Genomic DNA, 17,236 nt, shown 5'->3' on the forward strand with positions numbered 1-17,236 from the left:
AACAGGAAAGTGGTGCAAAGAGCCATGGATTTAAACTCTCTGCATTACAATGCATAAAAATGGACAAACCTCGGTTGTATGTCTGTTCCTGCCCAATCTCACATTGTCAGATAGGAAGGACAGGGCCAGGTCGTCTGCAGCAGTGAAGCAGCAGGAGTGGTGTTATCAAAAAGAAAAGCACCGTAGGCGGCGTAGGCGGCATGCTCGGCACCAAGTCCACCATAAGGTCCCGGCTGGAAGGATAGCACAGCAGCACACAGCTGTTCGCCAAGGCTACACCTGCCAACCGAGCACTGTGCCTAAGTGGGGTGGGAAGCCCTGTGGAAACGGAAGTGGCTTCTCCCAGTGCCTCTGACGATGCCTTGTAATTCTCCACAGTGCTATGACATTTAATGGAAGAGGGCTACTACCACGTCCCAAAGAAACTGTTTTAGGAGGCTAAGGATGTGGCTCAGTTAACCAAAAGTGAGGCCTGGGTTCAGTCCCCAGCACATATGAGATATGGTGGGGTACACCTGCAGTCTTAGCACTTGGGGCTTGAAAGTGGGGGGATTAGGTGTCCAAGGCCTCTCGAGGCTGCACAATGAGTCGGAGGCTAACGTGAGCTCCATGAAACCCTGCCTCAAAACAAAACACTATTTTTGTTCCTGAGTTCCAACAAGGTTTCCCAGGAAACCCAGTTATGTTCTCAGTCCATTATGAGGTATGTTTGTTTATACATGAATTTTATTTTCTGCCCCCCACTCCCAACAAGGCCAGCTTCTCCTTTGAGTAGCAACAGGCTAGGGAACAACACTTCACTTACAATCTCTCATAACCCTGAGCAGGGCCTAACATCAAAAGCCACAGAAAGGGAATGAAGTCAGAGGAGACCTGAAGACAGATGTAGGTAAGGATCCGCCTAGTCTCTGGACGGTGTGGCCGAAGCAGCCCTGGGGCTACACTGTGGGCTTTGGTCTCCTCCTTCTTGCTTCCTTGGAGTGGGGAGGACTAAAGGCCTTTACCCCTACTGCTCTCAGACCCATCTCGCTCACCATCTCTTTCGGATTGCACCACCCCAGTGATGTATCTAATCAGTGCCCAGATCCACCCGCTATGTGGGTCTGGGCTGAAAAACAGATTTCGTCACTGTCTGGGGCCATTTAGCAGCAGCTTGAGATTGCAAGGAGCCTGTAGCTGGATGGACAGGAAGCTTCAGGGTAGGGCGGGGCTCAGAGGCACACCATCAGTGGTACCTGGCTCCCACCGAGAAGCCAGACTTTGGACATCACAGTCAAGACATCGCGACAAAGACATTGCCTATACTGTCATATGCCCACTTGTGCCCAGGCAACAAAAACATGATTGGGTATCTGGACTTAACTGGCCTGGGCATTGTCAGTTCCGAGTCCTTGAATATCATAACCAACTTTCAGTCAGGTGGCAGAGTCAAGTGTCTGCCTGTAGCCGACCTGGGTCTTTTTCATACAATGAGATTTCAGCCTAGATTTTCAGAATTATATGATAGGCTGTATATAAGGCGCATGTCTGTCGATGGCCATCCTAAGGGTAGGAACTATAGGGATCAAGATTATCAGGACAGGAAGTTACAAATGTGGGGGCTAAAAGGCACAGATCGACATGAAGTGAGAGAAAAGTGAGGGTAGACTGTGGTAGTGATAGCAAGGGGCTGGAGTCAGAAATACACACACACACACACACACACACACACAAGAGAAAGGATGGGTTATCAGCACACAGGATGGGCTAAGAGCATGGAACAGGGAATATGAGAGAAAGAGAAGAATCAGGAATGAAGCCTGTTTGGGCCACCAGCTATTGATAAAGACTGCTGAGCTTTAGCTTGATTCTTAATTCATGGTAATTTTCCTACGGCATCCAGGGAGGGCGAATGTGGCAGGCAGGACTCGAACCTGAGAATTATTGGTCATTCTTGCCTGGAGATTCCCAGGCAGCTCTTCTAACTCAACAAAACCTTCCACATAAAAAGTTGGGTGTGGTCACGTGTGCATCTATCACTTGAGGGCATTGGTGAATAGAGAGACAGGAGGATGGCTGGGGCTCCCAGCTCAGCTCCAGGGTTAGTGAGAGGCCCTGTCACTGAATAAGGCATAAACTGATAAAGCATGACACACGGTATTATCCTCCCCTGGCATCCTCACACATGTGCATGGGCACACACACACACACACACACACACATGCATACACACACATGCATACACACACCACATTTGAGTGTGTTTGATAAATAAAAAATGCAGGGCTAGAGAGATGGGTCGGTAGGTAAAGGATCGTGCCACCAAGCCTAATGATCTGAGTTCAAACCCCCAAAATCACATGGTAGAGAGAACTGACTCCCACGCATTGTTCTGTTACAGATGTGCAAACCATTAGCAAATCAATCACAAAATAACCCCATGAACACTTACTACAGCCTTAGCAACATACATCAACAACCCATCGATGACCAATTTCTAGAGTCCCCATCTGAGCTCTTTGCCAAGGTCAGGGGCCTCTATCCTGGGAGTCTTAACTAGGAGGCCGACGCCCCACAGCCTAGCTTTCTGGAGCTTTCCTGGAACCATGGTCCCTGGAAGTGCTGCCACAGCAATTAGACACACTTGGCTGTGAGCTGGAGTGTGTGGGGATGGCTTGTCGAGTTACCGGCAAACCCTGCCACATATCATAACCCCCCCCCATTGTGTTTCTCCTAAGGCACACTACCATGTCAGGTAGGGAGAGAGCATACGCTCAGTGTGCAAACCAGGGCTCTGGGAACACTCTGGTCATGATGCAGTCACACTGGGTCCAAACCAAATTAGCTCCAGAAACTGGTTTTCTGCCTAATCAACAGAGCCAGGCAGGGGGAGGGGAAGAAATGAAGGACAGGGCTCCTTGGCTTCAAGGAACTTACAGTCTGGTGGGAGAACTAGGCAGGCCTTAAACTCAGAGTTAATCGGCAAGGCAGGGAATGGCGAGCAGGGAGGAATGGGGGCCAAAGGGACACTTTTGTTTTATTTACTGGAAAGATAAACAGCCCAAACCATGAGCTGAGCTCTAAGACCCGTGTTAATTTAAAACAGGCTCCTGTGTTCAGTAAACAGAGCAGGTGCTGAAACCAAGGCAGCGTCACAAAGAAGGTCCCCATCTTGTCCCTTTCTGCTAAGTAGACCTCCGCAGAGAGGCAACCCCTCCTCTGGAAGGGGTCTGAAGCCCCCCACAGATCCAAGACCCAGTGAAAGACTTACTTGCCTTGCAGAACCCAGAGCTTACTGAACCTATTTTAAGAGAGAATCTTTTTTTTTTCCCAGTAACCTTATTAAAGTCTGTGAAACAAATGTCAGGAAACACTAGCTAGCAGGGATCTGCCAGAGACTCTTCCCCAGAGCACACCAGGACCCAGCTCTGAGAGATGGCAGAGAGCCAAGTGAGGCTGCCAGTCCTCCCCCATTTGCGGTGGGCATATCTTTCCCACAGGAGCCAATGGCCTCTCTGAAAAGTGGGTGTGTCTGTCCAACAACCTAATCTGGGGATCACAGGACTGACCCAGCTCCTGGACCTCATCAAATAAACATCCTTTGCCCACTAAAATAACTCTAAAAGCAATATTGTAGCTAAAGTGGTTTGTCAAAGGATACACCTGTAATCCTAGCGCTCTCTCCAGAGGTGGAGACAGGAGGATTGATAATTTGAGGCCAACCTGGGCTACATAGTAACATTCTGTCTCAAAAGGGGGGAAAAGATGAAAGAAGTAATTACATCAGAGACTGTAATTAACAGAGATTATGAGTACACTCAAGGCCTCTGAAATAGCCCTGGAAAAACTGAGCATGCCGGGGTAGCAAAAGCAGATGTTGTGTGTGAATTATCTAAGATGAAGAACTGAGATCTGGCAAACTGGCAGCAGCAGCTGCCGGTGAAGGCCTGGAAGGTGAACCCTTGGCAACATCAACCTTGTCTGCTGAGTTCTGGAGAGAGGGGAGTTAAGGACTCAGCTTTCCAGGGAAACCTAAACCTTTTCTTTCCCTAAGTTCCTCAAGAGAATCATTCTAATGACAGCAATCTGACACTGACATCTCCTTAGCTGCAGGTGACACACACAGAACTGAGAACTTTCAGGAGGATAATGTATGGCTCTGTATCAAAGGAGCGATTTTTAAAACCTCTATTCCTCTTCTAAATTCTTCCTTCATATCTATCCCAAAAGAAAAGGGCCGGGGGGGGGGGGGGGGGCAGGGCAGAGATATATAAAGGTTAACAACAAATCAGGGCAAAAATCACATTAAGGACTCCTACAGGTCATTAACAGCCTTAAAAAAATATAATGACAGCCTTAAAAAAATATAATGACATGAATAAGTACTTACTGACTTTAGTAATTTTTGTTTTAAATAAATACAAAACTGGAGCCATTGAACATGGCCAGGAGCAACAGAAGGTTAAAAAGAAATAGAAATACTAACATGGAAGAAAAAGCCTAAAAGGAAATAAGTATCTCTGGAATGTGAGACTGTGGGTGGTTTTCAAACTGTCTACAATAGACAAGTTTATGAATTTATTTATAAATGCTATATTCGTTTAAAAATTGATTTCATGGGGTTAGACCATTGGCTTAGCAGTTAAGGCACTGGCTGCCCTTCCAGAGGACCTGGGCTCAGTGTCCTGCACCCACATTGCAGCTCACAACTGTAACTCTAGCTGCAAGGGATCCGACAAGTTCACACAAACATACATGCAAGCAGAACACCGATGCACATGAAATAAAAATAAATGTCTTCCATTCCTTTAGAGGCAGAAAGGTTCAATTAAAATATGAGCAATTCTCATCCTTAAATAGTCTAAGACCTGTCAGTCATGGATGATATAAATAAGCTATAAATGGGGAAATTGTAAAGAAAAGAGATGGTGTTGGGGTCGGAATAGCAGCATCTTCAATGTGTATAAGCCAGAACTGAACATGGAAAAGATACAAGGAGCCAGTGCTTCAGAGAGAGGGGTTTCAGCACACAATAAAGATGGAACTCTCATAAGGGCGATATGAGGAACAGTATGGATTCCAACGACCTCAAACTTTGGTTCTACTCTGAAAGAAGGGAATACTCTGGAGCTTAAACAATCCTTTGTGACCTGGGTTTCTATCACTGTTGTGAGCAGCCACAAGACCAGAGCCCAAGCCTTGAGAGCATCAGAAATTCTGTAAGGACCAAAGGATGACTTGACCACTTGATCTTGGGCTCCATCACAGTCCTGGCCTGCCACGCACCTTGGAGACTTCACCACACACTTTTCTTTAGAGTGCTGTGATTCCACCAGTGGCTCCTTTTCCCTCCAGAAGGAAGCCTGGGTGCCTACTTCTCTGTGCTAACTTCCCTAAATAAGCCTGTGCGTAGTATTGACACGCTTGCTTTAGAGACAAAACAGACGTGCTCACTGGAGCCTTGTCTGTGAAATGGGAAGGTTCTGACTCAGCTGTTTCCAGGAAACACAGCCTGAGTATTCTAGACAGGTTGTCTGAGTTATGGGTAACGAGATTAAATAAATAAATAAATAAATAAATAAATAAATAAATAAATAAATAGCAAGAAAGCACACACACACACACACACACAGCAGAGGGAAGGAAGACAGTCCACAGAAAGGGGTGGGAAACTCCTTTAAAAAAAAATCAATATAGATTCTCCCTTGTGACCCAAAATTCACTGCTCTCCACTGAAATAAATATACATATGCCCTTCTTACAAGGTGCTAAAGAGTGCCTGGTAATAGCTACAACATCTATAACCAGAAGCCACATCTCAATCTGGAAGATGGCAGGGATCCTAGAGCCACACCCTCACACAGCCTGGTAAGGAGCTCTCACTGGTACACCCCCTGACAGTATGGGAAAAAACAGGCACTCAGTGTTCTTGGAACCAACCTACTCAGCTGTCTACTCAGTGGTTTAGAAGATGGGTTACCTGGGCCCAGTGGCCCTTGCTCCACACCCTGACAGCCCCCACGGCTGCAGAAGGGTCTTTCTCAGAAGGGTGATGGAACATCTTAAATGGACAAGGCAACACCAGCACGGTCCTCTAGGGTTGTCATTGTTTGCCGCTGGTGTCCTTTTTCTCAGGGTCTAGGAGGCTTTTTCCTTCACAGGAAACAATCAGAACGCATTCACAGCAACCAGCAACCAGTGACTGAATCTGTACAAGCATGACCTCTCAGGAGAGAGAGAGAGAGAGAGAGAGAGAGAGAGAGAGAGAGAGAGAGAGAGAGAGAGAGAGAGAGAGAGAGAGAGAGAGAGAGATTCTGTCCTAAACCTGCCTCATCCAGCAAAGGCCCCTTTCCCTCTAATCTGGTGGCGGTTTCCTCTGGTTCCATCCAAATCTGCCCATGCCCACTGTTTCCAGGGCCTGCAGTGTAAAACAACTGCCAAACCCTCCTTAGTCCCTTACAGACTAGGTGTCACAGTGCCAGGGTCTCTACCCTATCCAGGGGCCTCTCTGGCTCTTTTAACACCAATTTTTTCCTGCAGGACCAACACACATTTTTGTCCCCTTCCACCTAGTCTTCTGCTCCCCCAGATGCTCTCCAGCTCCACACACCATCTTCCACGAAGGCTTCAAAGCCCAGTGTAATCCTTTTAGTTGTTGTGGACTCCTGATAAATGTACAAATGTATGGTTGGCGGCAGAATGTTTCCATACATGTATACTGTGGACAGGCTCAGCTGAGTCCCTCAAGAACCCATTCTTTCAATTACCGCTCCTTTAATGCACGCCCACACAGATGAGAATGTTTAGAATCTTCTAGACTAGATACTTTGAAATACCCAATTAAACCACGTCGATTGTCATCAGCCTACCGAGCCACAGAATGTGTAAAGGCACCCCTCCTAGTCAACTGTGTCCTTTACCCATCCACTAACCATCTTCTCTTAAATGTCAGGCACATGATGCCCAGGGCCCTGCAACCTTCCCAGGCACAGGTGAGGGCACCACAATTTTTGCTATCCTTGACATCTTTCTATCACAGAGCCCCCTAGCACTTAAAAGTTCCCGGAAACATGGGAACATTAAAAAAAAAAGTTGGAAGCCTTCGAATGCATTTAACCACAAAGAGAATGCCCTCAAGGTCACTGTAAAACAGTGAGTAGGTCCTCCTGCACCCTGCTGAAACAAAAGTTCCTTTGGCCCTGTGTCCCTTGGAAATCCTCCACTCAGAAGGGAGGCACTGTCTGAAGTCCTGCTGGTTAGGCTGTGTCTTGCAAGGTCTTCACTTGTCATCAGCATTTAAGCAACAGAAAGGAGAGAGAGGGAGAGGGAGAGAGAGAGAGAGAGAGAGAGAGAGAGAGAGAGAGAGAGAGAGAGAGAGAGAGAGAGAGAGAGAGAGTCTGTCTGCACTGTCTGGCAGGTTTCCTTCCTTGGGATTCAGTCTGCTTTTCCATTCCACTCTTCGATGCTCATTACACAACAAAACACCCAAGACAGAGAAACAGGAAAAATCCACCCCAAGGTAAAACTCCACACTGACTTCAAAAGGAAACCCCCAAGATAAAATTGTAAAAACTTTTGAAGCCTTTTTGCTGGGTTGTAAGACACATGCTATACCAAAATACCACCATTTTGGGTCTAGAATCTTTTTTTTCTGGGTACAAAGGAAGTTAAACGAAGGCCTTTGTATAGCAAAGGCACCTGGGGTGGTGCCCCGGGACCGGGCCCTAACCCCACAGCTTACTGGCAGCTGCAGGCACACTGCCAAGCCTTGCCCAAGACACTTCCACCCAGCATAGCCCTGCAGCTCCTCCTTCAATGTGTGAGAGCAAAAAGAATTAGAATATAAATCTCAGAAATGTCAGAGAACATAACACATTAGAAACACATTAGAAAATGGAGTGGGGGGGGGAGAGAAGGAGAGAGAGAGAGAATCTTAGAATGGGTTCCTTGGCATTTTGAGAGTTTAGGAAGTCAGTGGTAGGTTGGGTAGTAGGCAGAGAGGGCATGGGGGACGAGTGAGGAGGCACGGGCTGAATCCCCACAGAAAAGGGCCAGTGTTTGATCAGCCAGTCAAGCCTGGAGAACGATCTCTTCTCTCCTCACAACACAGATTGGGAATCTCCTGGTTATAATAAACATGTCCTCTATTGGTTAAAGGAACTAAAACATATAGGATATTTTCTGGGAGAGGGTTAACATAAATAGTGTTGGAAAAGGCCAGGCTGTGGCTCAGTATCAAAATGTTTGCTTAGCCTGAGCAAAGCCCAGGTTCTAACCTCAGCACCAGGAAATGAATGAATGAATGAATGAATGAACGAATGAACAAACACGCTGTTAGGTAAACTGAATCTTCAGTAACATCTACTTCACAATCAAGTCTTTAAAGTTAGGGGTGTGTGTGTGTAAGCAATGCGTGTGCAGGTGCCCATTGAGGCCAAAAGTGGGTATCAGACATCTTGGAGCTAGAAGTTACAGGTAATTTGGAGCCCCCCCAAGGTGGGTGCTGGCATACCAACTCTGGTCCTCTGACAGATCAGCAGATGAATGCTTTGAACTGCTGAGCCATCTCTCCAGCCCCATACACATCAATGGCATATGGCATAGAAACCTTCTACTCCATCGGGGGAAAAAATCTCAATCGGATTAATATGTTCAGGAAAAATACTTTAAATTCCCAAAGGTAGGCCTCTCTTTCGAGTGGCGGCCCTGGAGCCAGCCGCTTCCTCAGCAATCTGTCACAGTCATAACCTCAGTGACTGACAACAAACCCCAAACACTTCTCTATTTTTACAGTGAAACATCAGAAGCAATTTAGAAACAGCTTTAGCCCACAAGTTACAATAATCCAGATTTCGGAGAAGTTAGGAAACGATCCGTAGAAGACTGTTTTGAAATGCGTCTGGTGATGTGCCGTGGTGTGATGACACTTTCTTGAACAGAATGGGAAACAAGGCGTGAGGAAGAGCCCCTGGACTCTGGGAAAGCCATCCACGGCCAAATCTAAATACGAGGCAGACCCCTCTAGCTGCTCACTGTACAGAAACCCAAATGATGCATGAGCCACGCTCCACAAAGCTTCCCAGGCCAAGCCAGACACTGTTCCCACTGTGGGGTGGGTGGCTTAGGTTGACAGCATAGCTCTGAGTCCAGTGAGAAGATAATTCAGCCTTTTCCAAACATGGTCTCCTTCAGCCCGAACTCACAGCTTTTTCCCTTCTCCTCAGCTCCCAAGGCCTACTTTCCTCCACAACCCTATAACCTCTACCAGATGCTGGTCCCCAGGTCCCTAAGGACACAGCAGTCAGCAAACAAGATGGTGTGCCGGCTACCAGCCATGGCTTCTGTGGACAGAAGTGCCTACCTCAAAGGTGATGTGTGCACTCCCGAGTGGTGGTCGTGCGGCCTTCTAGAAAACAGGAGAAGAAGGCGCCTCATTCTCCCCTCTGAGCCTCTTGCCAAGGCCCACGCTGCTTCTGCAAAGTCCACTTTCCCACCACCTACAGACTGTCAGTTTCCACACAAGAAAATGAGACTGAGGACCCCAGTGTGGCAACTGCTGTCATGGGATTTACAAAGGACAGGAGGGGGACAATCGTGATGACTTGCACTTTCGTGAGGGTCTTGCTCAGCACTGCTATGGCCCATGATCTTGCACCACCACAGGGGGGCTGGCTGTACACGCTCTGTTAGAGTCTGCAGAGGTTACACCCTTCTCTGTAGGTAAAATGTGGGAAACTTCCAGGGAGAGGCTCCAGGGGAGAGAAATTTCAAAGCCAGGGCAGATGCTGGGAAATCCTCCGGAGTAAGACAGAGTGAGCCTCGCCTCACACTCTAGGATCCTGTGACCGTGTGTGCTAAAAAATTTTTTAACATGGCATTTGATTTCCCAGAGGAACCGGCATTAGCACCCTAAGCCAGCAACTTCTTCCACATGACACACTGTCACTGTCCCCGATGGCGAGCCAGTATACCGTAAACAAAATAGAGCCAGTCACAAGTTCTACTCTCACCTCTCACAGGAGAAAATGTACTGGAAGGCAGCAAAGCGCTGGGACCAGCCTTTGCTCAAGCTGCTCCCTCGGTGTGTGACGTTGGGCACCTCACTTAAGGCCTCTCTGGGCCTTGCTCACTCTCCTCTTCTGAAATCAGACTAAGAAGATCTGAGCCATCGACTCCAACCCTGGAGCCCTGACATCCCAGGACCGTACATGATTTAAAAGCATCCGTTGAATTGTGGGGTTGGAAGAGGGAAGAAGCGCCCCGCAGATGTCAGCCTTCTTCCTATGAGCCTTATTCATACCCATACCGGGAGAAGTTAAGACATTTCCGCCAATCAAGGTTCCAAATGTGGCTTTACAGAAATAAATTATGTTCTGATGCACACACATACAACTGAGGCCTGGCTCACTAAATAATATATAGTCAATTACTCCAAGCTACCAAATCAGGAGGCAGCCAGAAATTTGACAAAATGCATCTTAAGATTTCCTACTTTAAATTATTTTGCAATTTTTTGAGAGTCTAAGTAATGGAGAGGCCAAACATACTAATGGGTAACATTTTGTGATAACGTAAATAAAAAATGTATGAATTATCTCCTGCTTTGCATAATTCTACCTGTCATGAATTCATTATAAAAATATGTCTTTCATTAATTATTTCAAAAGTCTGAAGTCCAGCTCATGATATAAATATATAGAAGGAAATAGATATTCTAATAAGGCTGAGCTACCTTCTCAGGAGGCTAATTTATAAACTTCCAGAGCCTACAAGATGCCAGGAAAGCACATTAAAAATATATGTTGACACGCACTTGATGCTGTAGTCTCTCAGTAAAAACAAATGTTTTCTGTGTGCAGCCCACAGGCTTTCGAAGCTGTGGGTACGTGGATTAAGTTTAATTTGGACCTTTCTAAATTTATTTCTACTCTAGCTTTCCAGTCAGCCAGCTCTGATCAAGTTTGTCAATCCTCATGAAAACATTGCTTTCTAATGCATATCAAGGTAAACAGGGCGGATGGAAAATTCCAGACCAAGAACTCCCTTTTTTCCTCATCCTTGCCTCTGCCTTACTTCCCCTAAAATGCATTTTTCCCCTAAACAACTGCTTCAGTACCATCTCCAGTTTCCCCCTAAAACCAGGAAGGATGCATTCTATTAACGGACGCCCACAAGTCTAGCTTCTAACCCAGAACAGAGGATAGTGGGGGAAGGAGGACTCAGGAAGTTTCCTCATGACAATCACTGTGGTACAATCGCGGAGTGGAGGAGAAGGAACAGCTTCTCAGAAAGACCATGTCCAGAGCTAGCCTCCAGAAAAACATTTTTAAAAGAACAGACAAATATGGGTTTTTATCATCAAAAGATTCTTTACCCACAACAAAGGGGCGACTGCCATTGAGAGGTTACTTACGACGATGTGTGCTGGCGATGGCGAACGGGCATCCTTGAGGGCTTGTCTGCTCTGGAGGCTTCCTGCTTGGACATCGAGCAGTGGCCATTTCATCTGAAGATACTGGAAGAAAAGAAACAATTCAGGGAAGGAGGGCCTGCAAACTAACCCACCTAAGGAATAAGCATTACGCATTATTTACATCAGAAAGTAAAAATACAAAAAAGAAAAACAAAAACAAAATCTGAACATATGCAACAAAGGAAGAGGTATGGGTACATTTTCCTTAGAGCCAAAAGGCCAAATGCGGAAAATTAACATTACAAGCACAGTGCTGTCTTTGCAGGTTCAGTTGCCAGGTGGCTCAAGGAGAAGGGGGCTCAGTAACACCACCTTGTTCAGAGGGGAGTCACAGAAGGCATGAGAGGAGTGAGAGGGGATGAGCAGGCAATGGAGGAGACTAGGGGGGAAGTGGAGGGAAGTGGGGTACAGGGAAGAAAAGAGGGGGGTAGAGGCAGAAAGCAAACACAGAACCTCAGGCTGAAAGGGTCTAGAAGAGCAAATGTGCTCTTGCTGGGGCCTTCATCTTTAAAACCCCATCATCCTTCACTTCCTTCACACAGCAAGAGTGCTCAGTCAGGACCAAGCACAGCATTCCTCAACCAGTCCAGAGCTTGGAAAACTACAACCCTTCCTCGGCAGCAGAGGCACAGCCAGAGCACCCAGGTGCGATGCATGCGGTCATTTCAAAAGAGCGATGCATTAGCAGCAGAGAGAAATAAGAGAGAAATAAAAGAACAAGCCGGCGCGTCCCCCTGGCCTTTCCCTGGAGCAGGAAATGGCGCAAAGCTAGCCACATCTGCTGCAACGGACAGAGCAGCAGTCAGTGGTGCTGAGGGACCAACTGGCCTAATTCCTTCTTTAGTTTGACAGACAGGGAAACTGAGCTGAAGTAGCGTGCTCAGTCCAGAGATGCTTTGAATGCTCTAAGGGCATGAGACGTCCCCGGATAACCACAGTTTCACCAAAGAAACGCGATGGGATGCTTGTAGGGACATGCGTTCAAGGCTTTCAGATCCCAAATGTCATGTGACTAGGTATCTGTAACGCTCAGAGGGCCTATAAAGAACAAACCTCTAGTTGCTGTATTAGTTAACGGGGGCGCCAAAAGGGGTACCACCTTCAAGGTGGTAGTCTGCCCAGATATTGAAGGACATCAGGATTCTAGGCACCGAGTCCTAGCAAGACCCTCCCATTCATCCCTTACAGCTAAACCTCTTCCAAACCGGAGCCAGGATAACCCCAAGTTTAAAGCCATTGACAACAGTTTCCAGGGTGCCCCCAGCTGCGTCTCCAGCCAGAAGGCTCTGGGAATCTGCTTTGCCCGGCCTCTCCCTGGCTTTTCGCACTCGCCACATAACTACAGGGGCCGCATTGGTCAAAACCACTCAATAGAGTCATTTCCTTGAGGCCAACCAGAAGATGAACACTGGCCAACACTACCTCGCCACCTCACAGGAACCCACACACAACTCTGCAGAGCCGGACGGCTATGCCCATGCCTAGCTCCAGTGGGAGGGTCTAACGAATGGGTAACTTTTCATCTCTGACCATCTGTAAAGGAGGTCCGATTGCATCCTGATGCCAGCCCTATCGAATTAAAACATTCAGGCTTGGTCTAAAGCGGCAGACTTGCCCTGAGGAACCCACGCAAGAGCTGTCAAACTCGGAACGCGGTATCAGAGCGGACACTCCTAATTCCTAGGGTACATAAAAGCTTCATTGTGTTCCGTGTCTGATCTCCATAGGCTACCTGCGCCACATATTTTTATGAGCCTACATTTCAGCGCCCTGGGCCTACAATACCCATAATTTTCAATTATGTCAGGGCAGCCCAGGACCACTGCCTATATAACATTACTGGCTGGAGGAAATGGGAGTCAGCCCTGCTGCCCAGAGAGAGCTAACCAATTCCAGATGGAGGAGGACAGCCCCTGGCCCTACCAACTGGCAGGGACTCCTCAATGACAGCCTCAATGCTCCTTCTAGGTGCAACCTGATACCACTGAACACCCAGGCATCCACCAGTCCATGCTGGACAGCCAGCGTGTGGGGTGACTGGGTTCCTTTTGGGAAAGCAAGTACCAGGTTGGGATTTTTATTTTAAAAGACGTTATCAGCTTCTTCTAAAAATGACTGCTCCTCAGTTCCTTCATCTTCCCCCATTGGTCCTGGTTAACAAGAAAGATAAACAAATGAAGGGAGATGAAGGAAATTAGGTACAATTAGAGCCTAAAGGGAAACCTCTCCCTCCCGGAGACATCAAGCCATGAGAAATTCTATTCTGCTGAATCCTAAAGGAAGATGTTCAGTGGCATCTCCGACTCCCAGAACGGTTGAACACAGTCTCATCTGCCCAACAGCTCCACTGCAATTTTATATCCTTTGAGGAAACAAAATAGCTCCACCATGCTAAAAGAAAAACAAAACCAGGCTCCTGCTCGCTTCCTCTCAGGACTCTCCACATGGAAATTATGAATTGCCTACAAAAACATTACACTTTTCAACAAACGGCAATCAAATGGGGCTGAGGGAGTTCCTGCCTTGAGAACTGTTGAAATGGGGTCTGCTCAGCTTTCATTTAGTCAGAAAAATAATTCTACTAATAAGTCCATCCTGACTTAAGCGGTTTTCATCTTTTGTTTAATAATAATGTCCTCATCTTGGCTCCTTGGGCCTCCTCCAAATCATATTTTATGTCTCTAGGATCTCCGGTTAAGCTTGGACCGGTGGACAAAGATTTGGGGTACACATACAGCACCAAAGGCCTGAGTGGAACTGGAGCAGCTCAAAAGTCTGCTGAATTGTTAAAGAAAAGGAAGAGTCGGGAGATGGCTCCATTGGTAGTGTGCGTGCGTGCGTGCGTGCGTGCAAGCATAAAGACCTAAGTTCAGTCCCACAAAACTTAAAAGGCAGGCACACCTGTAAGTGAGTGCTGGTGGGGACACAAGGGTCCCCTAGACATCATTGGCCAGAGGGTCTAACAAATCCCGGAACTCAATGCTGTTGTTATTAACAGCATGGTGGAGAGTGTGATAGATACCCAAAGTCAGCCTCTAATTTCAACATCTATACACATGCTCATGAACACACACCCCATACAGAGGGAAGTGTGCACACACATGTATACACATGCCCATGCATACATACCCTTCGGAGGGAAGCGTGCACACACATGTATACACATGCCCATCCATACATACCCCACACAGAGGGAAGTGTGCCCACACATGTATACACACACCCATCCATACATACTGCACACAGAGGGAAGCGTGCACACACATGTATACACACGCCCATGAATACATACCCCATACAAATACACATACATGTGCACATACATGCCCATGAACACATGCAAATACACAGGGAAATGTGCCCACACATGTATATACACATACCTCAAACAAATACACACAAAAATGGGCACCCACACGTATACACATGCCCAAACACCTCACACAAATTCGCAAGGAAATGAGCACATACATGTATACACACACACTGCACACGTGAGAAAAGAAGTGTGAGCATCTCTAATTTCCTTCCTTCTTCCATTTCCCTCAATAAATGGGAGAAGGTAAAACATGGGGACGGGCTTCCAAGAGAAGGTTTCGGGGCTATTCTCACAAATCATCTGCATCCTCCAGGACCCCACCATTGGAACTTGCCACCTTACAGCTGATACTGGGGTCTAGCGCCCATTCCTAAACAAACAGAAGGACCTAAAACACAATGCTGATGACAACGATGTTAGGAAAATTTCCATCTGTAATCAAACACCAGTCGCTTCCCGGCTCTTCCATTCATTCTCCACAGACGGACAGACAAGTGGAGACTGCCCCCCCCCACACCCTTATTTATCCAGAACAGGGCTTGAAAACCTCTTCTATAGAGTAGCAAATGGTAGACATCTTAGGCTCTGTGGTCCATGACCATGCCCGCCATTGTGAGCTGAAAGCACCAGCCGCCAGCAGCGCGTGGACATGTTATGTTACATTATGGTGGCAAGCACTCAATAAATTACAGTAAATGGACAGTGGTATCAGAACTTTCTGTATTGGGGGCTGGGTACTATTCTTCTACTGATCTTCCAATATATGCACATGAATACAGGCATGAAGGTCAGAGAACACCTCAGAATCTCCTGGTATCTGAGCCACCTGACATAGATGCCAGTTCTCTAAAAGATATCTCTTGACTTCTTGAGCCATTAAAAAGTAACAAAACTCAAAAAAAAAAAAAAAATTAAAAGTGCTGCCTTCACTTCCAAGGCATCTGAACACAGGTGCAAGCCAATTCAGCGCTCCAGCCTGTCTGTCAGTCTTTCTGGCTTAGACAGTTGGGTATAGGAAGACAATGGAAGTTATCCCCAAATGGATGCCATCCCTGTATAAGTCTTTGGTCTAGACATTCAAATACAGTCACGGGAGAAAGTGCGTTCAGTGGCTCAGAGGTAACAGGTTAGGTTCGAATGTCAATGCCAGACTCAAGTTCTGAGGATTACAAAAGAATCTGAGCTAGACATGCTGCCTTGCACCTTTAATCCTAGGTGGGACTCTGAAGTGTAAAGCCAGCCTGGGCTACAGTGAGGCCAGCCTGGCCTACATAGTGAGCTGCAGGACAGCCAGAACTACATATTGAGATCCTGAGCCCTCTGTCCAAGTCACTCAGCTACACGCTAGACGGCCACTCCAAAGTGACTGCCTCTCCCATCTAAGGTGGAGTTCTAGAAAACTCTGAACATTTCTGACTGGAAAAGGCTCATTGCTTCCCAGAGGCCCTGTGTCATGTGACTTCAGATCATCCCCACCTCCAAGAGATCAACAGGTGGACTGTCTTCAGGGCAGAGAAATTACCTCAGAGCTTTGAAATCAACTTAATAGAAGCTCCTTTCTGCAGCTGTTTCCCATATGACAAGACTGGAATGAAGCCCACTTGGTGGCCACTCTGCCTGCCACCAACAGATCGGCAGATGGCATTAGTCACGAGCTTACACAAAACAATGCAGAGGGACAGTGCAGAAACACTCTGCTCAAGGAAGGTGAAGCTGGAGGTTAGGGAGGTGACTCGGTTTGGCAAAGACAAGAACCTGAGAGCTTGACTCTTGCCTCCTCGAGCTCTGTGTGTACAAACACAGATGCGTGCACACAGAGACAATGAAGAAGACATGGCCTCCTCCAGAAAATTAAGTTCCACGGTCAGCCCTCAGTAAAAGGCAGGTGGGAACAATCTCCTCAACCTGGACTGATTCTGACTAGGAAAACCATTTCTCATGAAACCAAATTAGCTGGACCGATCTTCACAATGGATCCCTGATGGGTTTCCACTGACAAGCTCTCCTAAGGCACTGATGCTAGGAAGTTGTAGATGTCTGATTCTGATAGAATGGAAAGTCAGACACACCCTAAAGGGAAGGGTCACCCCTTCCTGTGGCCCATGGTAGCCAAAATCATGCAGTCTTCCCTTCAAAGTAGCACAGTCAGAAGCCGACTCCCCTGCCAACAGGCAACACAAGACAAAGCCGTGACTACGTACCTAATCTTACTCAAGCAAAGGCCACCAGAAGCCACTTACCACAAGAAAGTACAAGAAATAAGAAAATGGGCAGTTGCAGTGTCCTCTTCCACAGAGATCATCACTGGGCCTCTTGAAGAGTTAAACTTATAAGGAACAATGTGAGCACATGCCACACACACACACATGTGCAGGCATGCACATACACATGTACACACATGCACACACACATATGCGCACGCACATGTACACACGCATATGCTTGCACACACGAGCATGTATACA

General features: G+C 47.1%; 1 protein-coding gene across 38 annotated transcripts in view; it reads right to left on the reverse strand.

Moving 5' to 3' along the window:
* The window catches only part of Tcf7l2 (transcription factor 7 like 2), a 196,218-nt gene that overhangs the window by 110,215 nt on the left and 68,767 nt on the right, over positions 1-17,236 (reverse strand). For all 38 annotated transcript variants that reach the window (XM_052183151.1, XM_052183075.1, XM_052183067.1 and 35 more), the window contains one exon: positions 11,393-11,494. In XM_052183151.1, coding sequence (XP_052039111.1) covers positions 11,393-11,494 — 102 coding nt within the window. The remainder of the gene's footprint in view (positions 1-11,392; positions 11,495-17,236) is intronic.

Source organism: Apodemus sylvaticus, chromosome 1, assembly GCF_947179515.1.
Source record: "Apodemus sylvaticus chromosome 1, mApoSyl1.1, whole genome shotgun sequence".
NCBI classification, from domain to species: domain Eukaryota; kingdom Metazoa; phylum Chordata; class Mammalia; order Rodentia; family Muridae; genus Apodemus; species Apodemus sylvaticus.